The sequence below is a fragment of the Pelophylax lessonae genome, assembly GCF_965119305.1.
Source record: "Pelophylax lessonae genome assembly, chromosome: 4".
In the NCBI taxonomy this organism is placed as follows: domain Eukaryota; kingdom Metazoa; phylum Chordata; class Amphibia; order Anura; family Ranidae; genus Pelophylax; species Pelophylax lessonae.
Window position 1 is genome coordinate 449164915 of NC_138771.1, and position 27122 is coordinate 449192036.

The 27122-nt window shown below is 44.2% G+C and overlaps 1 protein-coding gene across 1 annotated transcript in view; it reads left to right on the forward strand.

The window, feature by feature from the left end:
* The window catches only part of LOC309552694 (E3 ubiquitin-protein ligase RNF213-like), a gene marked incomplete at its 5' end in the record, with an annotated part of 1269694 nt that overhangs the window by 282550 nt on the left and 960022 nt on the right, over positions 1-27122 (forward strand). The window contains one exon of the mRNA XM_082253620.1: positions 23393-23576. Within this exon, the coding sequence (XP_082109746.1) occupies positions 23393-23576 (184 nt within the window). The remainder of the gene's footprint in view (positions 1-23392; positions 23577-27122) is intronic.

Sequence of the window (27122 nt, forward strand, 5' to 3'; positions counted from 1 at the left end):
CAGAGTTTTAAAAGCCTTGTGGCGGTGGCTGTCCCACAGTACGTCGTGCCCAGCCGCCACTACTTTTCCAGGCAAGCCAACCCTTCCCTGCACAACCAAGTGGGTGACAAAATCAGGTATGCACTGTGCAACGCCATCTGTGGCAAGGTCCACCTAACTACGGATACATGGACCAGTAAGCACGGTCAGGGATGTTATATCTCCCTAACAGCACACTGGGTAAATGCAGTGGCGGCTGGGCCTGAGGCAGATAGCAGTTTGGCGCATGTCCTTCCACCACCGAGGATTAGCAGTGCGCTTCAGTTTTCCTCCTGTTCCTAACTCCTCCTACTCCACTTCCTCATCCTCTACCACCTCCTCATCCGGTCAGCGTAACACCTTCACCACCAACTTCAGCACAGCCAGGGGTAAACGACAGCAGGCAGTTTTAAAACTTGCCTGTTTGGGGGAAAAACCACACACCGCGCAGGAGTTGTGGAGGGGCATTCAACAGCAGACCGATGAGTGGTTAGTGCCAGTGAGCCTCAAGCCTGGCCTGGTGGTGTGCGATAATGGGCAAAATCTCGTAGCAGCTCTGGGCCTAGCCGCTTTGACACACATCCCTTGCCTGGCGCATGTGCTGAATTTGGTGGTGCAGAGGTTCCTTAGAAATTACCCCAATATGTCAGAGCTGCTGCAGAAAGTGCGGGCCATCTGTGTGCACTTTCGGCATTCTCACCCTGCTGCTGCTCGCCTGTCAGCGCTGCAGCGTAACTTTGGCCTTTCACGCTCACCGCCTCATATTTGACGTGCCCACAAGGTGGAACTCCACCTTGCACATGCTGGCCAGACTGTGCGAGCAGCAGCAGGCCATAGTGGAGTTTCAGCTGCAGCACGCACGCATGAGTCGCTCTGCGGAACAGCACCACTTCACCACCAGTAACTAGGCCTCCATGCGAGACCTGTGTGCCTTGTTGCTGTAACATATGCAGACTAGGCCGCAATGTAATATTTTTTCCCTAAATGGGTGTTTATTGAATAGCGGAATAGAACAACAGTATCCAACGAGTGTATCTCACAGTAAAATATGCAGACTAAGCCGCAATTTAATATTTTTTTCCTAAATGGGTGTTTATTGAATAGCGGAATAGAACAACAGTATACAACGGGTGTATCTCACACGTACAGACTAGGCCGCAATTAAATATTTTTTCTCCTAAATGGGTGTTTATTGAATAGCGGACTAGAACAACAGTATACAATGGGTGTATCTCAAACGTACAGATACAGAGTAGGCCGCAATTTTTTTTTTTTTCCCCTAAATGGGTGTTTATTGAATAGTGAACTAGAACAACAGTATCCAACGAGTGTATCTCACACGTACAGATACAGACTAAGCCGCAATTTAACCACTTGCCGACCGCCGCAAGCTCATATACTGCGGCGGTCAGCCCCGGCTAGGCAAAGTGACGTAGCGGTACGTCACTCGCCTGCTAGCCAATAGGGGGCGAGCGCGCGGCGCCGGAGGCATGCTTCCGCCCCCGCTCGCTCACTGTGATCCCCGTGCTTGTGACCGGCGGACTTGATGTCCGCTGGTCACTCGCAGTCGTCAGTTACAGAGGGAGAAAGGCAGGAGGCTAGTGTAAACAAAGCCGCCTGTCACTCTCCCTTGTGTAACAGCAGAGATCATATGGTCCTGCTATGTAGGATCGTAGATCTCTACTGTTACATGAAAAGCCACATCCCTGCACAGTTAGAAGCACGCCCCTAGGGACACACTTAACCCCTCCTTCTCCAATAAAGTTAACCCCTTCCCTGCCAGTGTCATTTTTACATTAACAGTGCATATGTATAGCACTGATTACTGTAGTAATGTCACTGATACCCCCAAAAGTGTCAAAAATATCAGTCCAGGGTCCGATCTGTCCGCCGCAATGTCGCAGTCCCGCAAAAAAAATCCCAGATCGCCGCCATTACTCGTTAAAAAAAAACAACAAAAATGACAAAAATCTTTCCCTTCGTTAGTAAACGCAATAACTTTTGCGCAAACCAATCAAAATATGCTTTTTTGCGATTTTTTTTTTTACCAAACATATGTAGCAGAAAACAAATTGGCCTAAAATGTTAAAAAAATTTGATTTTTACATTTTTTTTGGGGAATTTTATATAAAAAAATTTGAAAAATATTGATATTTTTGCAAAATTGACGCTCTTTTTTTGTTTATAGCGCATGATCAAATAATCGCACAGGTGACCAAATACCACCAAAAGAAAGCTCAGTTTGTGGGAAAAAAAGGACGTCAATTTCATTTGGGTACAGCGTCGTACGACCGCGCAATTGTCCGTTAAAGTCACACAGTGCCGAATTGCAAAATACCCCCTGGTCAGGAAGGGGGTAAAATCTTCCGGGGCTTAAGTGGTTAATATATTTCTGTCCCCTAAATGTTTTTTTTTTTAATTACAATGCGCAATAAAACAGTATGCAATGGGTGTATCTCACTGTAACATATGCAGCCAGGGCCGCAATCAACTGTTTTTGCCCCTAAATGTTTTTTTTTATTGCAAGGTGCAATACAACAGTATGCAATGGGTGTATCTCACTGTAACATATGCAGACAGGGCCGCAATTTACAGTTTTTGCCCCTAAATGTTTTTTTTTATTGCAAGGTGCAATACAATAGTATGCAATGGGTGTATCGCACTGTAACATATGCGGACAGGGCCGCAATAAACTCTTTTGTCCCCTAAATAGTTTTTTTTATTGCAAGGCGCAATACAACAGTATGCAATGTGTGTATCTCACTGTAACATATGCAGACAGGGCCGCAATCAACTGTTTTTGCCCCTAAATGTTTTTTTTTTGTTGCAAGGCGCAATACAACAGTATGCAATGGGTATATCTCATTGTAACATATGCAGACAGGGCCGCAATCAACTTTTTTTGCCCCTAAATGTTTTTTTGTATTGCAAGGCGCAATACAACAGTATGCAATGAGTGTATCTCACTGTAACATATGCAGACAGGGCCGCAATCAACTTTTTTTGCCCCTAAATGTTTTTTTTTTATTGCAATGCGCAATACAACAGTATGCAATGGGTGTATCGCACTGTAATGTATGAATGAAAAACTGAAAAATAATTGTCCTCTTAATGGGTGCTTGTTGAATAGCAGATTTGAAATGCAGTGTCTGTCTAAACGCTGTAAGTCACAGTAAAATATGAAGGAAAAAAGTTTTTTTCTTTTTAAAATGCAGATTAAGCAGACACATATGCACTGAGGTTGCAGTAAATGCCCGCTACACACCGCACGCCTAACAGGTTGGATACTGTTGTTGTTCTAGTCCGCTATTGAATAATAAAAAAAAAAAAAACATTTGAATGAAAAACTGAAAAATAATTTTTTTACCCCAAATACTGAAAAATAATTATTTTCCCCTCACATTGGTGCTTTTTGAAGAGCAGGTTAGAAAAGCAGTATCTGTCTAAAGACTGTATGTCAAAGTTAAATATGAAGGAAAACATTTTTTTTTTCTTTTTTAAATGCAGATTAAGCAGACACATATGCACTGAGGTTGCATGAAATGTGCAGCACCGCACGCCTAACAGACTGATAAAAAAAAATATTCTCCTTTCTCCTCCTCAATTGGCTCAGGTCAGGGCATAAAGATCGTGCAGTGCACCCCCTCACAATCAAATCAATGTAGATCGCTGTCTGATTAAAGCAGATTGTTCCTATCCTATGCTTTCCCTTCAAGCAATCTCTCCAGCCTGGCCCTACAGTAAACTCCTATCTCTCCCTCCGGGCAAAAAGATTGTACACTGCACCCCCACACAATCAAATCAATGTAGATCGCTGTATGATCTCCCTGCTTTCCCTACAAGCAATCTCTCCAGCCTCGCCCTACAGTAAACTCCTATCTCTCCCTCAGCAGCAGCAGTCAGGAACCTGTCCCTAGTATAGTTATAGCAGAGTGACGCGCGGTGCTGTGTGACTCCAGCTTATATAGAGTCTGGGTCACATGCTGCACTCGCCAATAACAGCCATGCCATTAGTAGACATGGCTGTGATGGCTTCTAGGGCACACTAGTTAAACGCTTGCTGATTGGCTGCCTTGCACCTGTTGAAAGCGCGCCATTAAAACCACGCCAAAACATCAAATAACGTTACCGAACAACGGACAGTACCCGAACATACAGTAAAATGTTCGGGTCCGGGCACCAAATACCCAAAAGTCCAGTACGAACACAAACAATACAGTCCGGGTTCGCTCAACCCTACATGCTATGTGGTAGAAATATGAAGGGCCTTCAAAAATGTGATAGGTAGTCAGGAAATGAATGTCCCTAAAACACCTGACCATGCTCCATGGATGTTGGGCCTTTTTATGTCGCTAGGCTGTTAAAGAGTCTCACACATATGGTATCCCCCTACTCAGGAGTAGCAGAATATATTTTGGGGTGTAATTCTTGCTATGTCCATGCTGTGAAATATCTTATAAATTGGCAACCTTGTATAAAAAAAAAAAAAATTTTAATTTTTTTTTCACGTTTTCCAAAAATGTGTGGAAAAAAAACGATATGTTGAAAAGACTTAGTATGCCTCATAGGATATACAGTATCTAATAAATGGACAACTTTGCGTTAAAAAAAAAAAAAAAAGTTTTTTATTTTCTTTCCACATTTTCCCAAAACTTATGGGAAAAAAAAACATGTTCAAAATATTCATTATGCCTCATAAATATACATTGGGGTGTTTTCTTTCTAAAATGGGGTCATTTTCTGGGTGTTTTTATTGTCCTGGTGCTCCTCCAGGGCCTTCAAAAGTGTGATAAGTAGTCAGGAAATCAGATGTGTAATTTATGCTCCTAGAGGAAGGTGCTGCTTGGATGTTTCGCCTCTCTATGTGGCCAGACACCGTGAAAAAGTCTCAGACGTGGTATCACCATACTAAGGAAGAGTAGCAAAACATGGTTTGGGGTGTAATTCTTGGTGTGTTCATGCTATGTGTTAGAAATATCTTTTTAACCCCCCTGGCGGTATTCCCGAGTGTGGCTCAGGGTTAAATTTCAGTACCAAAAGCGGTAACCCAGAGCCACACTCGGGATTACCCCAGAATGTTACTTACCTTCCCTGTGATCCCCCGCCGTCCTCCCCGCCATTCTCCTCGGCGTCCTCACACTCTCTCCCTGCTCTGTGCATGGCTGATTGCCGTCACATGTCTTCCGATTCCTTTCCCTGCGAGCGTTGCGACGCAGGAGGGTGGAAACGGCGGCAAATTCAAAAATGTAAATACACTAAATGACATGATACAAAGCTGTGATCCTAACGGATTACACTGTATCATGCCATTTCAGCACAGGATTGCACCTGGTGACTTTTCCAGTGCCCTGCCTGTGTTTTTCCAGTGCTTTGTGCCTGGATAATATTGAACGACCATGGCATCCAAAAAGCGTTTTTTTTTGTGTAAAAGTGCTTTTAGACGAACTGGTAAACAGCGACAGAGAAACGGAGTTACTTGAAGGACTGAGTGATAGCGATTTGTGGGAAAATTCATCATCAGGTACGGAAAGTGACGACAGTGATGATTCTGATGTCTCTTTCTGGCACATAGCTTGTGGAATTTGTGAAATATATCAAATGATTCTTCAGAATTTACAACGGAGCTATGTGCCAGAAAGAGACATCAGAATCGTCGCTGTCATCACTTTCCATACCTGATAACGAATTTTCCCACGAATCGCTATCGCTCAGTTCTTCAAGTAACTCCGTTTTGCTGTCGCTGTGTTCCAGTTAGTCTAAAAGTGCTTTTGCGCAAAAAGAACGCTTTTTGGACGCCATGGTCCTTCTCAATTTTCCAGGAACAAAGCACTGGAAAAGCACAGGCAGGACACTGAAAAAGTCACCTGGTGCAATCCTGTGGTGAAATTGCATGATACAGTGTAATCCGTTAGGGTCACAACTTTGTATCATGTCATTTAGTGTATTTACATTTTTTAAATTGCTGCCGGTTCCACCCCCCGCGTCGCTATACTTGCAGGGAAGGGAACCGGAAGACAGGTGGCGGCATCGGCTGAGCACACAGTGGGAGGACGGCGGGGGATCACAGGAGAAGGTGAGTTTTAAAATGTAAAACAGATTTCCATGCAAAAGAATGTACCGCTTTTAGTACAGAAATCTGGACATAATCAGACCGCCAGGGAGGTTAAATAGACAACTTTGTGTAAAATGAAATACGTTTTTATTTTCTTTCCACATTTTCCAAAAGCTTGTGGGAAAAAATTCCACGTTCAATAGACTCATTATGCCTCATAGAATATACGTTGGTATGTTTTCTTTCCAAAATGGGGTCATTTTGGGTGTTTCCACTTCCCTGGTGCTCCAGGGGCTTAAAAAATGTGATAACCCCTTTCTCTGTACCAGCCAACACCTGTGTCCACTGACTATGTCAATGAACCTAGGAGAAAAGTATTTTATGGTAAGTCAAAAATCCAGTTTTCTCTATCTTTCATTGACGGATGCAGTCCTCTGATGCATATCAGTAGGGACGTCCCAAAGTAGTACCACAAAAATGAGGGGTGGGAACAGCAGAAAAAAACAAGTCTTCAAGGCTAAACACAGCCAACCAGGCAACACGGAACTCCTCAGAACAGCAAGATGAGCCCCACCTGAAACAAACAGTAAACACCCTCAAGGAAGGCCAAAAAGCCCCCTAAACAGCAGCCTGCAAAACTTTGCGGCCAAAAGAGGCATCAGCTGATGCCAACACATCCACCTTATAAAATTTGGTAAAGGTGTGAACAGACGACCAGGTAGCCGCCTTGCAAACCTGAAGCACAGATGCCTGATGGCGAAAAGCCCAGGAAGCACTAAGCGCCCGTGTAGAATAGGCCTTAACAGGGAAAGGTGGAACCTGACCCTTAATTGAATAGGCCTGCACCCCTGTCTGTCTGATCCATCTGGAAATCGTCGCAACAGACGCAGGCAGCCCTTTCTTTGGACCATCCGTGTGTACAAAGAGCGAATCTGACTTACGAAAATACTCAGTAGTCGTCAAGTACACCCTGATTGCCCGAACTACATCCAGAGTATGCAGAGCATATTCCTTAGTAGTGATGAGCCAAACACCTCCCTGTTCGGTTCGCACCAGAACATCTCGAACAGGGCAAATGTTCTAGTGAACTCCATTAAAGTCTATGGGACATGAACAGGAAATATCAAAAGTAGTGTTGAGCGAACACGGACTGTATTATTCGTGTTCGTACCGAATAATTGGATTTTTTTTACCCGAACACGGACACGGACACTTTACTGTATGTTCGGGTAAAAATCCGTGTTCGGTCGTTTTATTTCCGGGTTTTGCATGCTTTGGCGCTCTTTTCATGGCGGGCTTTCAACAGCCAATCAACAATCGTTTAACTGGTGTGCCTTAAGCCATCCCAGCCATGCCTGCAAATGTCTTAGTAGCTGTGATTGGCCGTCTGAAGCATGTGACCAAGTCTTTATAAGTTCGAGGCAGCCGCCGCAGCAGCGTCATTCTGCTGCTTAGCTAAGGGACAGAACACACATCAATATGCTGGCTGCTGATTAGGGAAAGATAGGCAGGAAAAAACCATTTGTGTCCGGATAGAATTGAGGGACAGGTCGGAGTGTTTAGGCAGGGCGAGTTGTAGGCATTTTAGGGATAGAGTCTGCTGAATTATAGGGTCAGTGTCTTCTACAAACTACAATCGATATTGCTGTGTGGGGGGTGGGGTGAATCTGCACTCAATCCTGATCTACGATCTCTTCTCAATCCTGTTAGGGACAGAGTCTGCTGAATTTTAGGGAAACTGTGTTCTACAAACTACAATCGATATTGCTGTGTGGTGTGGGATTGGAGATAGGCAGGTGTCAGTGATCCACATCCATTTTTCTGTGTGTGAGCTGCAGTGAACACAATCTTTTTGGGCTGCAGTGAACACAATCTTTTTGGGCTGCAGTGAACACAATCTTTTTGGGCTGCAGTGAACACAATCTTTTTGGGGTGCAGTGAACAAAATCTTTTTGGGGTGCAGTGAACACAATCCTTTTTGGTGTGCAGTGAACACAATCTTTGTGGGGTGCAGTGAACAAAATCCTTTGTGGGGTGCAGTGAACACAATCTTTTTGGGGTGCAGTGAACAAAATCCTTTTTGGGGTGCAGTGAACAACATCCTTTTTGGGGTGCAGTGAACACAATCTTTTTGGGGTGCAGTGAACAAAATCCTTTGTGGGGTGCAGTGAACACAATCTTTTTGGGGTGCAGTGAACACAATCTTTTTGGGGTGGAGTGAACAACATCCTTTTTGGGGTGCAGTGAACAAAATCCTTTTTGGGGTGCAGTGAACAAAATCATTTTTGGGGTGCAGTGAACACAATCTTTTTGGGGTGCAGTGAACACAATCTTTGTGGGGTGCAGTGAACACAATCTTTTTGGGGTGGAGTGAACAACATCCTTTTTGGGGTGCAGTGAACAACATCCTTTTTGGGGTGCAGTGAACACAATCTTTTTGGGGTGCAGTGAACACAATCTTTGTGGGGTACAGTGAACAGAATCTTTGTGGGGTGCAGTGAACACAATCTTTGGGGGGTACAGTGAACACAATCTTTTTGGGGTGCAGTGAACACAATCTTTGTGGGGTGCAGTGAACACAATCTTTTTGGGGTGGAGTGAACAAAATCATTTTTGGGGTGCAGTGAACAACATCCTTTTTGGGGTGCAGTGAACACAATCTTTTTGGGGTGCAGTGAACACAATCTTTGTGGGGTACAGTGAACAGAATCTTTGTGGGGTGCAGTGAACACAATCTTTGGGGGGTACAGTGAACACAATCTTTTTGGGGTGCAGTGAACACAATCTTTGTGGGGTGCAGTGAACACAATCTTTTTGGGGTGCAGTGAACACAATCTTTGTGGGGTGCAGTGAACACAATCTTTTTGGGGTGGAGTGAACAACATCCTTTTTGGGGTGCAGTGAACAACATCCTTTTTGGGGTGCAGTGAACACAATCTTTTTGGGGTGCAGTGAACACAATCTTTGTGGGGTACAGTGAACAGAATCTTTGTGGGGTGCAGTGAACACAATCTTTGGGGGGTACAGTGAACACAATCTTTTTGGGGTGCAGTGAACACTATCTTTGTGGGGTGCAGTGAACACAATCTTTTTGGGGTGGAGTGAACAAAATCATTTTTGGGGTGCAGTGAACAACATCCTTTTTGGGGTGCAGTGATCAAAATCCTTTTTGGGGTGCAGTGAACACAATCTTTTTGGGGTGCAGTGAACAAAATCCTTTGTGGGGTGCAGTGAACAGAATCTTTGTGGGGTGCAGTGAACACAATCTTTGGGGGGGTACAGTGAACACAATCTTTTTGGGGTGCAGTGAACACAATCTTTGTGGGGTACAGTGAACAGAATCTTTGTGGGGTGCAGTGAACACAATCTTTGGGGGGTACAGTGAACACAATCTTTTTGGGGTGCAGTGAACACAATCTTTGGGGGGTACAGTGAACACAATCTTTTTGGGGTGCAGTGAACACAATCTTTGTGGGGTGCAGTGAACACAATCTTTGGGGGGGTACAGTGAACACAATCTTTTTGGGGTGCAGTGAACAACATCCTTTTAGGGTGCAGTGAACACAATCTTTGTGGGGTGCAGTGAACAACATCCTTTTAGGGTGCAGTGAACACAATCTTTGTGGGGTACAGTGAACAGAATCTTTGTGGGGTGCAGTGAACACAATCTTTGGGGGGTACAGTGAACACAATCTTTGTGAGGTGCAGTGAACACAATCTTTGTGGGGTGCAGTGAACACAATCATTGTGGGGTGCAGTGAACTCAATCTTTGTGGGGTACAGTGAACACAATCTCATACTTCTGAAGATTTGAGGGTGCTGCCTGTTCCATACTCCCCCTACTCCTCATCTAGCCTTTTAGGGGTACAAACAATAGTAATTGGGGCCTAGTGTGGTTGTGTACGTGTGATATACATACACTTTTTTTGGATCATATTTTCTATTCCGCTATTTAATCAAAAACCTTTGGGGATCAGTTAAATTGGGGGATAGTCTGTGTTGGTACGTGTGAGAGAGATCCACCTTTCCAAGTTGTTGGGGTTCATCTCATACTTCTGAAGGTTTGAGGGTGCTGCCTGTTCCATACTCCCCCTACTCCTAGCCTTTTAGGGGTACAAACAATAGTAATTGGGGCCTAGTGTGGTTGTGTACGTGTGATATACATACACTTTTTTTGGATCATATTTTCTATTCCGCTATTTAATCAAAAACCTTTGGGGATCAGTTAAATTGGGGGATAGTCTGTGTTGGTACGTGTGAGAGAGATCCACCTTTCCAAGTTTTTGGGGTTCATCTCATACTTCTGAAGATTTGAGGGTGCTGCCTGTTCCATACCCCCCCTACTCCTCATCTAGCCTTTTAGGGGTACAAACAATAGTAATTGGGGCCTAGTGTGGTTGTGTACGTGTGATATACATACACTTTTTTTGGATCATATTTTCTATTCCGCTATTTAATCAAAAACCTTTGGGGATCAGTTAAATTGGGGGATAGTCTGTGTTGGTACGTGTGAGAGAGATCCACCTTTCCAAGTTGTTGGGGTTCATCTCATACTTCTGAAGGTTTGAGGGTGCTGCCTGTTCCATACCCCCCCTACTCCTCATCTAGCCTTTTAGGGGTACAAACAATAGTAATTGGGGCCTAGTGTGGTTGTGTACGTGTGATATACATACACTTTTTTTGGATCATATTTTCTATTCCGCTATTTAATCAAAAACCTTTGGGGATCAGTTAAATTGGGGGATAGTCTGTGTTGGTACGTGTGAGAGAGATCCACCTTTCCAAGTTGTTGGGGTTCATCTCATACTTCTGAAGGTTTGAGGGTGCTGCCTGTTCCATACCCCCCCTACTCCTCATCTAGCCTTTTAGGGGTACAAACAATAGTAATTGGGGCCTAGTGTGGTTGTGTACGTGTGATATACATACACTTTTTTTGGATCATATTTTCTATTCCGCTATTTAATCAAAAACCTTTGGGGATCAGTTAAATTGGGGGATAGTCTGTGTTGGTACGTGTGAGAGAGATCCACCTTTCCAAGTTGTTGGGGTTCATCTCATACTTCTGAAGGTTTGAGGGTGCTGCCTGTTCCATACCCCCCCTACTCCTCATCTAGCCTTTTAGGGGTACAAACAATAGTAATTGGGGCCTAGTGTGGTTGTGTACGTGTGATATACATACACTTTTTTTGGATCATATTTTCTATTCCGCTATTTAATCAAAAACCTTTGGGGATCAGTTAAATTGGGGGATAGTCTGTGTTGGTACGTGTGAGAGAGATCCACCTTTCCAAGTTGTTGGGGTTCATCTCATACTTCTGAAGGTTTGAGGGTGCTGCCTGTTCCATACCCCCCCTACTCCTCATCTAGCCTTTTAGGGGTACAAACAATAGTAATTGGGGCCTAGTGTGGTTGTGTACGTGTGATATACATACACTTTTTTTGGATCATATTTTCTATTCCGCTATTTAATCAAAAACCTTTGGGGATCAGTTAAATTGGGGGATAGTCTGTGTTGGTACATGTGAGAGAGATCCACCTTTCCAAGTTGTTGGGGTTCATCTCATACTTCTGAAGGTTTGAGGGTGCTGCCTGTTCCATACCCCCCCTACTCCTCATCTAGCCTTTTAGGGGTACAAACAATAGTAATTGGGGCCTAGTGTGGTTGTGTACGTGTGATATACATACACTTTTTTTGGATCATATTTTCTATTCCGCTATTTAATCAAAAACCTTTGGGGATCAGTTAAATTGGGGGATAGTCTGTGTTGGTACGTGTGAGAGAGATCCACCTTTCCAAGTTTTTGGGGTTCATCTCATACTTCTGAAGATTTGAGGGTGCTGCCTGTTCCATACCCCCCCTACTCCTCATCTAGCCTTTTAGGGGTACAAACAATAGTAATTGGGGCCTAGTGTGGTTGTGTACGTGTGATATACATACATTTTTTTGGATCATATTTTCTATTCCGCTATTTAATCAAAAACCTTTGGGGATCAGTTAAATTGGGGGATAGTCTGTGTTGGTACGTGTGAGAGAGATCCACCTTTCCAAGTTGTTGGGGTTCATCTCATACTTCTGAAGGTTTGAGGGTGCTGCCTGTTCCATACTCCCCCTACTCCTAGCCTTTTAGGGGTACAAACAATAGTAATTGGGGCCTAGTGTGGTTGTGTACGTGTGATATACATACACTTTTTTTGGATCATATTTTCTATTCCGCTATTTAATCAAAAACCTTTGGGGATCAGTTAAATTGGGGGATAGTCTGTGTTGGTACGTGTGAGAGAGATCCACCTTTCCAAGTTGTTGGGGTTCATCTCATACTTCTGAAGGTTTGAGGGTGCTGCCTGTTCCATACCCCCCCTACTCCTCATCTAGCCTTTTAGGGGTACAAACAATAGTAATTGGGGCCTAGTGTGGTTGTGTACGTGTGATATACATACACTTTTTTTGGATCATATTTTCTATTCCGCTATTTAATCAAAAACCTTTGGGGATCAGTTAAATTGGGGGATAGTCTGTGTTGGTACGTGTGAGAGAGATCCACCTTTCCAAGTTGTTGGGGTTCATCTCATACTTCTGAAGGTTTGAGGGTGCTGCCTGTTCCATACCCCCCCTACTCCTCATCTAGCCTTTTAGGGGTACAAACAATAGTAATTGGGGCCTAGTGTGGTTGTGTACGTGTGATATACATACACTTTTTTTGGATCATATTTTCTATTCCGCTATTTAATCAAAAACCTTTGGGGATCAGTTAAATTGGGGGATAGTCTGTGTTGGTACGTGTGAGAGAGATCCACCTTTCCAAGTTTTTGGGGTTCATCTCATACTTCTGAAGATTTGAGGGTGCTGCCTGTTCCATACCCCCCCTACTCCTCATCTAGCCTTTTAGGGGTACAAACAATAGTAATTGGGGCCTAGTGTGGTTGTGTACGTGTGATATACATACACTTTTTTTGGATCATATTTTCTATTCCGCTATTTAATCAAAAACCTTTGGGGATCAGTTAAATTGGGGGATAGTCTGTGTTGGTACGTGTGAGAGAGATCCACCTTTCCAAGTTGTTGGGGTTCATCTCATACTTCTGAAGGTTTGAGGGTGCTGCCTGTTCCATACTCCCCCTACTCCTAGCCTTTTAGGGGTACAAACAATAGTAATTGGGGCCTAGTGTGGTTGTGTACGTGTGATATACATACACTTTTTTTGGATCATATTTTCTATTCCGCTATTTAATCAAAAACCTTTGGGGATCAGTTAAATTGGGGGATAGTCTGTGTTGGTACGTGTGAGAGAGATCCACCTTTCCAAGTTGTTGGGGTTCATCTCATACTTCTGAAGGTTTGAGGGTGCTGCCTGTTCCATACCCCCCCTACTCCTCATCTAGCCTTTTAGGGGTACAAACAATAGTAATTGGGGCCTAGTGTGGTTGTGTACGTGTGATATACATACACTTTTTTTGGATCATATTTTCTATTCCGCTATTTAATCAAAAACCTTTGGGGATCAGTTAAATTGGGGGATAGTCTGTGTTGGTACGTGTGAGAGAGATCCACCTTTCCAAGTTGTTGGGGTTCATCTCATACTTCTGAAGGTTTGAGGGTGCTGCCTGTTCCATACCCCCCCTACTCCTCATCTAGCCTTTTAGGGGTACAAACAATAGTAATTGGGGCCTAGTGTGGTTGTGTACGTGTGATATACATACACTTTTTTTGGATCATATTTTCTATTCCGCTATTTAATCAAAAACCTTTGGGGATCAGTTAAATTGGGGGATAGTCTGTGTTGGTACGTGTGAGAGAGATCCACCTTTCCAAGTTTTTGGGGTTCATCTCATACTTCTGAAGATTTGAGGGTGCTGCCTGTTCCATACCCCCCCTACTCCTCATCTAGCCTTTTAGGGGTACAAACAATAGTAATTGGGGCCTAGTGTGGTTGTGTACGTGTGATATACATACACTTTTTTTGAAACATATTTTCTATTCCGCTATTTAATCAAAAACCTTTGGGGATCAGTTAAATTGGGGGATAGTCTGTGTTGGTACGTGTGAGAGAGATCCACCTTTCCAAGTTGTTGGGGTTCATCTCATACTTCTGAAGGTTTGAGGGTGCTGCCTGTTCCATACTCCCCCTACTCCTAGCCTTTTAGGGGTACAAACAATAGTAATTGGGGCCTAGTGTGGTTGTGTACGTGTGATATACATACACTTTTTTTGGATCATATTTTCTATTCCGCTATTTAATCAAAAACCTTTGGGGATCAGTTAAATTGGGGGATAGTCTGTGTTGGTACGTGTGAGAGAGATCCACCTTTCCAAGTTGTTGGGGTTCATCTCATACTTCTGAAGGTTTGAGGGTGCTGCCTGTTCCATACCCCCCCTACTCCTCATCTAGCCTTTTAGGGGTACAAACAATAGTAATTGGGGCCTAGTGTGGTTGTGTACGTGTGATATACATACACTTTTTTTGGATCATATTTTCTATTCCGCTATTTAATCAAAAACCTTTGGGGATCAGTTAAATTGGGGGATAGTCTGTGTTGGTACGTGTGAGAGAGATCCACCTTTCCAAGTTTTTGGGGTTCATCTCATACTTCTGAAGATTTGAGGGTGCTGCCTGTTCCATACCCCCCCTACTCCTCATCTAGCCTTTTAGGGGTACAAACAATAGTAATTGGGGCCTAGTGTGGTTGTGTACGTGTGATATACATACACTTTTTTTGGATCATATTTTCTATTCCGCTATTTAATCAAAAACCTTTGGGGATCAGTTAAATTGGGGGATAGTCTGTGTTGGTACGTGTGAGAGAGATCCACCTTTCCAAGTTGTTGGGGTTCATCTCATACTTCTGAAGGTTTGAGGGTGCTGCCTGTTCCATACTCCCCCTACTCCTAGCCTTTTAGGGGTACAAACAATAGTAATTGGGGCCTAGTGTGGTTGTGTACGTGTGATATACATACACTTTTTTTGGATCATATTTTCTATTCCGCTATTTAATCAAAAACCTTTGGGGATCAGTTAAATTGGGGGATAGTCTGTGTTGGTACGTGTGAGAGAGATCCACCTTTCCAAGTTGTTGGGGTTCATCTCATACTTCTGAAGGTTTGAGGGTGCTGCCTGTTCCATACCCCCCCTACTCCTCATCTAGCCTTTTAGGGGTACAAACAATAGTAATTGGGGCCTAGTGTGGTTGTGTACGTGTGATATACATACACTTTTTTTGGATCATATTTTCTATTCCGCTATTTAATCAAAAACCTTTGGGGATCAGTTAAATTGGGGGATAGTCTGTGTTGGTACGTGTGAGAGAGATCCACCTTTCCAAGTTGTTGGGGTTCATCTCATACTTCTGAAGGTTTGAGGGTGCTGCCTGTTCCATACTCCCCCTACTCCTCATCTAGCCTTTTAGGGGTACAAACAATAGTAATTGGGGCCCAGTGTGGTTGTGTACGTGTGATATACATACACTTTTTTTGGATCATATTTTCTATTCCGCTATTTAATTTAACTGGGCCTCCATGCGAGACCTGTGTGCCTTGTTGCGCTGTTTTGAGTACTCCACCAACATGGCCAGTGGCAATGACGCCGTTCTCAGCTTAACTATCCCACTTCTATGCCTCCTTGAAAAAACAATTCGGGCGATGATGGAAGAGGATGTGGCACAGGATGAGGAGGAGGAGGAGGATGAAGAGGTAACATTTCCAAGGCTTTCAGGGCAGTCATTCGCAAGGGGCTCCGAGGGTGGGTTCCTGCACACGCAAACGCCAGGGATGCAATTGTCCAGCAGGGGCACAGTTCTGGAGGATGAGGAGGATGAGGAGGAGGAGGAGCTGGAGGAGGAGATGGAACCATGTTCACAGCAGGGTGGCACCCAGGCCAGCTCATGGCCATCACTGGTGCGTGGCTGGGGGGATACAGAGGACACGGACGATACACCTCCCACAGAGGACAGCCTTTCGTTGCCTCTGGGCAGCCTGGCACACATGAGCGATTACATGCTGCAGTGTCTCCACAACGACCGCCGAGTTGCCCACATTCTAACTTGTGCTGATTACTGGGTGGCCACGCTGCTGGATCCCCGTTACAAGGACAACGTACCGTCCTTAATTCACTCACTGGAGCGCGATCGCAAGATGCGCGAGTACAAGCGCACGCTGGTAGACGCCATGCTGCTGGCATTCCCATCTGACAGCGGGGCCACAGTGGAAGCACAAGGCAGAGGAGGAGGAGGAGGAGGTCGCCAACGCAACCAGGGCACCGCCAGCACCTCAGAAGGCAGGGTTAGCATGGCCGAAATGTGGAAAAGCTTTGTCAGCACGCCACAACAAACAGCAGCACCAGCAGCTCAGATGGAACGTCTTAGCAGGAGGCAGCATTTTACCAACATGGTGGAGCAGTATGTGTGCACACGCCTACATGTAGTGAATGACGGGTCTGCCCCCTTCAACTTCTGGGTCTCCAAATTGGGCACATGGCCTGAGCTTGCCCTTTACGCCTTGGAGGTGCTGGCGTGCCCTGCAGCCAGTGTATTATCTGAACGGGTATTTAGCACGGCTGGGGGCGTTATAACAGACAAGCGCAGCCGCCTGTCCAGAGACAATGTGGACAAGCTCACGTTCATTAAAATGAACCAGGCATGGATCCCACGGGACTTTTCCGTACCTTATGCAGAATAGCAATGGATACCGACCTTACCCACCCATTGTTCCATTTTTGCTCTTTCTCACTCTTTTGGGGTGTACCCTCATTTAAAATTTTTGAAAAGAAGCAGTGTTGGCTACCTCGTCCTCCTCCTCAGGGCCAGATTAATGTAGGGGCTATTGGAGCTGCAGCTCCAGGCCCCTACCTTTTATATAGGCCCCGGGTTGGCCATATTCACTGTTACCGCTCTTCTGTCACTTGTAAACACAGAAGTCTGGCTTCTATGCTCGCTTCCCCAGGCAGCACCCTCAGAACCTCCCCACACAGCGTGAAGGCCGGACAAGGAGGGACAGTTGGCGATGCATGGATGTGTTTATGGGCTTCAGAGACAGCATCCCATGTTGAATTAGGCATGCATGGCTGCACCCTTCCTCCTCTGGGTGCATGGCAAGGCACGGCCCTTAAGGCCCTTCAAAATCCTCAGCACCAAGCCCATGATGCTGTTAATCCGGCCCTGGTCCTCCTCCACCGCCGCTTCCACCTACACCGCCCATAGGTGTGCGCAGCCTATTGCATTAAGGCGTGCACCCCAAAGTTGAAATACACATGCATGTGTTTGCCAGCAGGGAGAGTAATGTATCGGGGCCATGTACCTGTAGGCAAGGAGAAATAGAGCAGAGCAGGTCCCAGGGAGATCTTTCCCATCTCCTCACTGGCAATGCTATGTGCCCTAGGTGATTAGGGTGTGCCCAGGCACACCCAGCACACCCTGTGCGCACGCCTATGTCACCGCCACATCCACCACCACCTCAACCTCCCTCCTACTCCATATGGGCCTCGTCCTTCAGAGATGAAGAAGAGCATTGTTTTATTTTTCTGTTTTTTTTTTGTTGTTTTAAGTTATTTCCCTATCCACATTTGTTTGCAGAGCACTTGCCATGCTCTTAATTACGTTTTGCTGCCATTTGCAGCACTCTAGCCCTTTCCTTTGGTGTTTTAGAGCCATTTTAGTGCCTTAAAGTTCGGGTCCCCATTGACTTCAATGGGGTTCGGTGTCCGGGAAAAGTTCGGTAAAAGTCCGGGACACGGACCCGGACTTTTTTTTAAAGTTCGGCCGAACCCGTCGAACACGGACATCTAGGTGTCCGCTCAACCCTAATCAAAAGTCCTAATTTTAAAGGCTTAAATGCAAGTTATTGGCCCAAAAAAGTAAATGGGAACCTGGGTACTGCCCTGGCGGACATGAATCAATGCAAAAAAAATGTTTTAACCTGTTCCCGACCGGCCGCCGCCTTTTTACTGCGGCAATGTGGCACTGCTGCGCGAATCGATGTAGCTCTATGTCAGTCTCAAGGAGAGCTCGGGGGCACGCGGGAGCACGCCCTCAGTCCCCGCGATGCTCTGATTCGGTAGAGAACCAATTAGGCATCAGCTCCAGGACAAAGATTTTTGGCCTGGTCCTGGTGATCGGTTCCAACCAATGGCAGACCGACCTGTGTCTGTGTTTTGTAAACACAGACACAGGAAAAGCTGCTCTCTTTCCTCATGGAGCCCTTTTCGGTTCCAGCTTGAGAGGAGAGAGCAGCTAACTGTAAGTACACCAAGCACTACATCACACCCCTCTAGATAGGCACATTTAACCCCCTAATCACCCCCCTCCCCCAGTTAACCCCTTCACCCCCTGTCACAGTGCATACTATATACAGTATATAGCGGTTTTGCTGATTTCTGTATTTGTGTGCCTTGTGACTTCGTTTAGCGGAAGCGACCGCTAGTTCCTGTCCCAAATAGGTTTAGGGTACCCGCCATCCCCCCCAATAAAGATTTAACCCCCTGATCACCCCAATTAACCCCTTCATTGACCTGTCACAGTAGTTAGAAAATTAGATGTACAATTAAAAGTGTGTTAGGTAGGTAGTCAGGAAATTAGATATGTAATTTATGTCCCTAGAATGCCTGGAGGTGCTACTTGGATGTTGAGCCTTTGTATGTGGCCAGGCTGTGAAAATGTCTCACACATGTGGTATCGCCATATTCAGAACGAGTGCCAACATGTGTTTTGGGGTGTAATTGCAATTATGACTGTGCCGCGTGTGAGAAAAAACTTGTTAATATAACGATTTTGTGTAAAACAAAAATAATTTCTTTATTTTCCCAAGAATGGTGGGAAAAAATTACAGCTTCAAAAAACTCACCAGGCCTCTTACTAAATACCTTGGACTGTATACATTCAAAAAAGGGGTCATTTGGGGGCTATTTGTACTGTATTGACATTTCAGGACCTCACAAAATTGAATAGACAGTCAGTACATCAGGATTGATCAATTCTCAATGATATGTGGCATAGCTTGCAAACTATAAGAAATAATATAAAAATATTTCCGCGCTAATAATAATGAATAAAAGGAAATGATAAATATCAGCAGCCAACACAAAATCAACCAACAGTGATTCAAATTGCAATATAACATAAAAGTGTAGCGCTACAAAAAATTGATAACCATAAAACTAATAGTAAATAAGTGTCCAAATGAATGAGTTCCTAATAATCACGATAGTGTATGAAAAAATGTCCAACTGAATTAATCTTCAATAAAAGTGAAGAAGACATAAATCCACAAGTGCAATGGTCCAAAAGAAAAGGGAGGAATTCTTCCCAGGACACCAGGAGTGTATGAAGGAAAGGGGACACCTCTGTGATGGGATATGATAAGCAGCTTACCAAATTTCCATGGCTGCTCAGATTAGTGAGCTAGCCTCTCCCAGCTGTTAAATCCAAACCACTGAAGGTTGAAAGGTACTTTTTTAGCTCCAAGGAATCGCCACTTGAGATGTAGTAGGATCGGTATGGGATTGGCACTCATCAATAAATATCGTCAATCATACATGAATATGTGAAGAGAGGAGAGAGGCAACACACATAGCGTAATCCCATTTAAAACTTGTAGTCTTGTTTATTTAAAAGTTATACTCACAGTGTATCTTAACAAACAGGCATATCAATAACGTTATCAGGGATGAGGATGCGGCGTCCCGCAAAACAGTCCCAGATGGTAGGTGATGGAGGCCGGCTAGTTTCAAGGGGCGTGTGGACGTTGCGTCTGGAGTCGCCAACGTTTCGTCTCAATAGACTTCGTCTGGGCGTAGACGAAGTCTATTGAGACGAAACGTTGGCGACTCCAGACGCAACGTCCACACGCCCCTTGAAACTAGCCGGCCTCCATCACCTACCATCTGGGACTGTTTTGCGGGACGCCGCATCCTCATCCCTGATAACGTTATTGATATGCCTGTTTGTTAAGATACACTGTGAGTATAACTTTTAAATAAACAAGACTACAAGTTTTAAATGGGATTACGCTATGTGTGTTGCCTCTCTCCTCTCTTCACATATTCATGTATGATTGACGATATTTATTGATGAGTGCCAATCCCATACCGATCCTACTACATCTCAAGTGGCGATTCCTTGGAGCTAAAAAAGTACCTTTCAACCTTCAGTGGTTTGGATTTAACAGCTGGGAGAGGCTAGCTCACTAATCTGAGCAGCCATGGAAATTTGGTAAGCTGCTTATCATATCCCATCACAGAGGTGTCCCCTTTCCTTCATACACTCCTGGTGTCCTGGGAAGAATTCCTCCCTTTTCTTTTGGACCATTGCACTTGTGGATTTATGTCTTCTTCACTTTTATTGAAGATTAATTCAGTTGGACATTTTTTCATACACTATCGTGATTATTAGGAACTCATTCATTTGGACACTTATTTACTATTAGTTTTATGGTTATCAATTTTTTGTAGCGCTACACTTTTATGTTATATAGCTTGCAAACTCTAGCATTCACACAGACTATATAATATACACCAATTTGGTTATTATTACCAAAGATATGTAGCAGTATAAATGCTGTCGTAGATTTATGAAGAACAATTACTTATTTGCAAAATTGTATCAATTTTTTCCCTTTTAGTGCAAAATTTTTTAAAAACCCAATGATTAAATGACACCTAAAGAAGGCTCTATTAGTGTGAAAAAATGATAAAAATTTTGTTTGGGTGCAGTGTAGTTGTCATTGTCATTCAAAGTGTGAGAACACTTAAAGCTGCGAATTGGTCTGGGCAGGAAGGGGGTAAAAGAGGTATTGAAGTGGTTAATTTACCTTGGTTGTTTTTTAAACACACCATGTGTCCTGTGAAAGTAGCTTCCCTTTGACTGGTATTCTAGTCACCTTTTTTCTACAGTTTAAACCAATTTACCTTGTTATTAGCAATACAAACTGATGGGTTCTAATTCTTCTCCACTGTATCCATTCCACTGGATATCGCATGAGATAAAATATCTCATGGTTTCATGAGATAAATATCACATATTTCGGAAAAATAACGCATGCAGTATTTTAGAAGTGTTTTTTTAGTGAATGTCCACAAGAATTTCTGAAAAGCGCTATGCTGTATATTATGGCATTTTTTAAAGTGGTAGATACTGCTTCATGAATTGAGCCAAATATGAGTGGTGTGATAGTAATCAGGGACACTGGGACTGATGTGGTGGTGATGATGATGAACACTGTAACTGGCATGGTGGTGATCATACACACTGTAAATGGTGTGGCGGTGATCACAGACATTGTAATTGGTGAGAGGAAAAAGCAAGTGCTCTGGGGTAACTCAATACAGGGGTCTGGTGAGATCAATATCGATGTATAATCAGCTAATGGGATAATAGTGGGAAGCTAATACAAATCATGAAGATGGAACATGGAAATCAATATGTACATGAAAAAGTTAAAAAATATTCAAGTCCATAATATTGAGCAAAAAGTCCCAAAATTAGTCAATGTGCTGTTAGGGTAAATGTATAAAAACTACAATAAGGGCTGGCTCGGAAACACAGGGAAGTCAGTTCTGTGGAAAAGAGCAGATAAAAGGACACACGGAGCCCCTCTAAGTGCAGTATTGGTTTATTCAAATGGAAGCACAGAATATAGTAACTCACATTAGGTAAAGCATCACAGGCTTAAGATAACTCCGGTGTTCCGTGGAGGTAGGCTGTGGAGTCCAAGTGTCCCGGGGAAAAAGATGATAGCAGCCGATGAGATGGAGCCGGTAGACGGAAAGACCGGCTGGGCATCTTCCGGGTTTAGCTGTCCGGGAACCAGGCTGGAGCACAGCGTACGCCGCGTGACGTCACAGGAGCTAGGAAGTGACAAGACGCATTTCAGATCCGTTCCCACACTTGAAAAAAGAGCGCGCATGCCCATTGTGAGCCCATTGTGAGCTTGGCGCATGCTCTGAAACGCGTCTTATCACTTCCTAGCTCCGGTGACGTCACGTGGCATACGCTGCGTTCCAGCCTGGTTCCCGGACATCAGCTGAACCCGGAAGACGCCCGGCCGGTCTTTCCGTCTACCGGCTCCATCTCATCGGCTGCTACCATCTTTTTCCCCGGGACACTTGGACTCCACAGCCTACCTCCACGGACCACCGGAGTTATCTTAAGCCTGTGATCCTTTACATAATGTGAGTTACTATATTCTGTGCTTCCATTTGAATAAACCAATACTGCACTTAGAGGCGCTCCGTGTGTCCTTTTATTTTAAGACATTGTAATTGGCATGGATTAGGATTTTACACGGTGATTGCTTTTACAGCCATGATGAGAGATACTGTGAGAGCTATGATTGGTCACAGCTTTCACATGGTACAAGGTTGCTGTATATGGCCTCGTACCATGTGATCTCTGTGACTGGTCACAGAGATCACAGTGGTAAACAGTGATGCCTGGAAGTGACATCTTGTTTCCTACTGTGCATGTGATTACTGATTGGCCAATCAGCAAATACATGGTACCAGTGCCACCCACAGCAGCCCAGTACAGGGTTCTGTGTTTTGTGTATGGTGAACACAGCGGGCACAGATCATGCTGTGTGCATACAGGCGGTGGATTCGGGGGGATGTTCGGGTACATCCACCCACATTGGCGCTACTCCCGGTTAGGACTTTCTCATTGCCTCACTCTGTAGCTATGTAGTTAGTCCCTCCCCTCTTCTTCATTGTTAGTCTCCATTCACTACATGTACTGTATTCTACCGGAGCTAGACACACTATGATTTTTAACCATTTTGATGTTATGATGTACTCAAGTTTTTGGTCACTAACTGCCAAGCTGCTGGACTGTAATTTAAGCTATCTCACCACAATTAGATCAGTTATAGACATCATACTTTCGGTTTTTAGATTGCTGAAGCAGCAAGTAGGGCTTTAAAGAATAAAGAAACCCTCCAAAGTACGGTTTAAACCGATTTGCTAAGATGCTTTACTCAAATGCATAGCTCTGAGAAAGTGCAGGGAAAGTATAATTATTCTCTTTTGTAAGCTTTTTTTATTACTTCTACAGTGTAGCAGGATAAGCTAACTGTTAGAATGCTTTATTGATCAAATAGTTTCACCAAGCTACAGCCACATAGCCCAAATCCATATTAATGGCCCTCATAATGAAATAGGATCTCCCACAAACCCATATAGGTATGATGATAAGTTGTCTACATACTTTTAATCATACAGTATATTTTAGGCAAAGAAATTTATTGTAATTGCATTGCAAGAATTCCAATGCGTAGATGTCGTTTTTGAATACATTGTTCCCTACCCTTTTCTGTGCTAACTTTTCTTTTTCTTTCTTTAATAGAAAACAAGCAATATTTTGAGCTATGTAAACCCTCGCACTTTAGGAAACTTTGGGGTTTTATTATCAAGTGTTATAAAAAATTCATGGCCAAGGGAAGACCAAGGCAATCATGTTAAAGACAGTGATGAAGTTCTAGAACATTTATTAAAATGGCCTGATGCTACCTACATGTTTAAACTTTATGGTAAGTCTTAATTTTGAAATCAATTTGTATTTAGTTTTTCAGTCAGAACTTCATAGTTACGAATTTTGTAAGGTCGAATAAAAACATTGTTCCATCCAGTTTTGCCTGTGCATGTGTGTGTATGTTACAACCAATTTCCATATCCCTATGTATTATGTGTTTGCTAAAATACACATCTAAAGGTTTTTCTTGAATCCAGCTACACTCCTTGAGGACACCACTTACTGTGGAAGGGGGTTCTACATCTTTAATGCTCTAACAGTACCCCTGCAGTTTATTATTAAACCGATTCTTGTCCAACTGCATTGTGTTGTCACGTGTCCTTTTTAGACATCTGACATTAAATAGTTTTTTTTCCCAATGATATTCGCCATTTAAAGATTTGTGTACTGTGATCATATCCTCTCTTCAGAGCTTCTACTCCAGGGAAATTAGGTTCAATTTGTGTAGTCATTCTCTACTGCTCTTTTATCAGCCACTTGTTACTTATTTTATTTAATGCAGCTGTCTCTCACAGAGAGAACAGAAACAAAAGGGTGGGACTTGGAGGGGCCATGTCATTCTTCTGATGGCCTCTGAGTTGTGCAGTCAAAAGAGATCAAAACAGAGAAACAAGCAGTGCCATCTGAGTGTAGTAGGTCAGTTAAAACAACTTTAATCAAAAGATTGGCAACTCACATTAAGAAGAGCTTGCATACTGCATGTCATCAATGTGTCCTGCTGCAATAGTTGGTGACAGTCTTGCTGTGTGCTGCGTCTATCCGGTGGTGGGCAGCTTCAGCTGCGCTAGTGGATTCCAGTGCTAATAGGCTTGCACAATTCCCTGTGTTGAATCTCCACTGACAGCTAGAGCATGGTAACGGAAGTTGGGGCAGGGGGGTGTGGCACACGTTCGGAGCATGCTTGCTTCTTCATCATGTTGCTGTTGGTATTTATGGGCAGTGGCCCATACACAAATGCATGTAGATAAGCTTTAAAATATGAGAGCACATTTATAGTGTATGTTAAAGAACAGTATGGATGTTCAACTCTTCATTGAGCTCTCCTGAGGACCATGGTATACAGAGTATAAATCCAGTCAACAGAGATGAAGCCATCAGGTGACAGAGATTCCAAATCCTGTTGCTATACCTGCACAGCAGCTCAGAAACCTTCCAAAAAAGCCACAAGACATAAGTATGCATGCACTTTTTAATTTTAAATTTCAGTGTGTATGCATTAGAAAATAAAAACTTTAGTCCTGTGTAGCACAATTCCCAGCCTTTTTGTTGGATATGGGTACCCCTGGGTCACCGGGTGCAACAAAAGTACCTTTGAGCATTTTCTCCAAGTGTGAGCACTGAGACAATGACCAATCCAGTATCTTTGGGGTTTTTGTATTTATTTGGTAACTTGGATGGGAGAAGGGATGAGTGGGGATACTCCTGGAACTAAACTAGGCACATTTGGCAGAGACACTTGAATATCGCTGTTTGGCGATGACTTGCCGCGGGCTGAATGCCTATCAACCCTGACTTGATGCTGGTTAATGCTGGCCAGGTGCCTGTTAATGCTGAATTGACTTGTGACTGCTTTCTGACTAAAGGAGTACTTTTCAAGCTCTCCAGTCCTAAGCACTCCTGCTGAGGTAGCTACTTGAATACACTGCTGCACAGCTAAACACTTCAGGGCCCGCACCGGCACCCTCTTTCTCTCTCTAATCTTCAGGGCTTAGATACTGGCACCCCCTTTCTAAGTCACCACTACTGGCTAGCTGGCTCCTGGATCCCTTTGACCTTCTGGAGTGGTCCCTTCTCTCAGGCAGACCCCTGGGCAGTTTCGAGTACTCACAACACTGTTTTTCCTGGAAACTTCTGCCCAGCAGCTCCACTCGGTCCGCAGCATTCTGGATCCTTCCTGTAGCCCAGCTCAGCCTCCGGTCCTCTAGGCCGACCGCCCAGGACACCCTCGCTTCCTCTGACAGGAGGAGAGACAGCCTCCTGGGACTCTGCTTCCTGCCAAAGAGACGCTGTCACGTGCTCCCCTCAGGCTTATACCCAATCCCAGGGTGCATTGTGGCAAACTCCACCCACTGAGACAGATATAAGCCCTGGTGTGCTATTGGCCAGGTTTCCTCCACTGTCCAACAAGAGCCCTCATTGGATACGGCGGGGAGACTCCCCAGACTCAACAGACCACACCTGGGAACATATGACAGCCTAACTGACTGATCAGGCCCCCCTGATAAGCAGACAGGGCCACTTATATGCTTTTCCTAGCACCTACCTAGGGGGGGGGGGCTAAATTCACCCCCCACCAAAAAATGAGCCATGTCCCCATTGGCTCTGAGGCAGCCGCCTCCTATGAAAAATCTGCCAAAAATCAAGAGTATCCCACAAACTTGGAAAAGGGAAAAACAAATGTACAAATAAATTAGGTGCAAAAATATATTGACATCTTTGTATGATACACATATACATAATATATTAGGTGAAAGGATGCACCCCCCACCAAACAAACTCCGTTTTGTAAGGATGGAACATATTTACACACCCTGACTATCTATCTCTACCATGAGCCCACCTGTAGAGAAAAATGTTAAAGTTAGTCACATGTCATAATATAATCATCACATGATTATCTACCTGAACAGTTGAGTGAAAAGACCCTCCCCGCAAGGGTGACCTTCTCACTCCAGCCCCTGACTCCTCTGCTGCTCAGTGCTTGATACGTCCGGTCCAATCTTCCCCTCCTCCTGGGGGAATCTGTGCCCTGCCACTGACTGCCTGTTTGCAGAGTCCTTTGGAGAAGACAACTACAGCATCTTCCTGCTGTTACTCACGATCATCTCTCCTTGCATGGAAACAAGGCAGACCACTGGAGCCTGAGTGGCCTGCAGTCCTGCTGAGTCAGGGAAATAGGAGGGTCTTTCAAAACACCCCCCACCTGGATGCACCGCCCATCACTATGACGGCCACCCATTTTTTTTTCATTTCCTCAAGAGTTCCTAAAGTCTTTCCAGATAAACATTTGTAATCCAAAAGATCCTGACCTGGTGGCCCAAGGGATCTGTTAGGTTGGAGTTCCCATTTTTTGAACCCTGGTATGGTGGCCCAATGTGTCTGTGAAATAGAAGTAACAACTCAACTGCAACACCAACTTTGAACTTCAGCATTATTTTTTCCTTAATAATGGCTAGCCAGCCTTGATTTTTTACAGTCTTGTATGTAGAAATTAACTTTTTAAATGTAATACTCTGGGTGGGGGACCTTGACAAGGGCTCCCTGACTGTCCCACACTCAGATGGACCAAGCCAGGCCGAACCCGTCTGGATGATGAACTTCCACCCTGTGAATATAGATAGACCAAAAAGTGCGGCGCTGTCAAATATGGATTATGAAGATGATATCGAGGAGAGCAGTCCAAAGGTGCAAATTATGGTGAAGCATGCACAAGATATAAACATTCAGTGCTCTTCAATGTGCTGGTAATCCTCCGCCCAGTCTCATTAGCCTCTCACCTCACACTTAGCCCCTGTGTCACCAGATGGGCTAGTAAGACATAAAC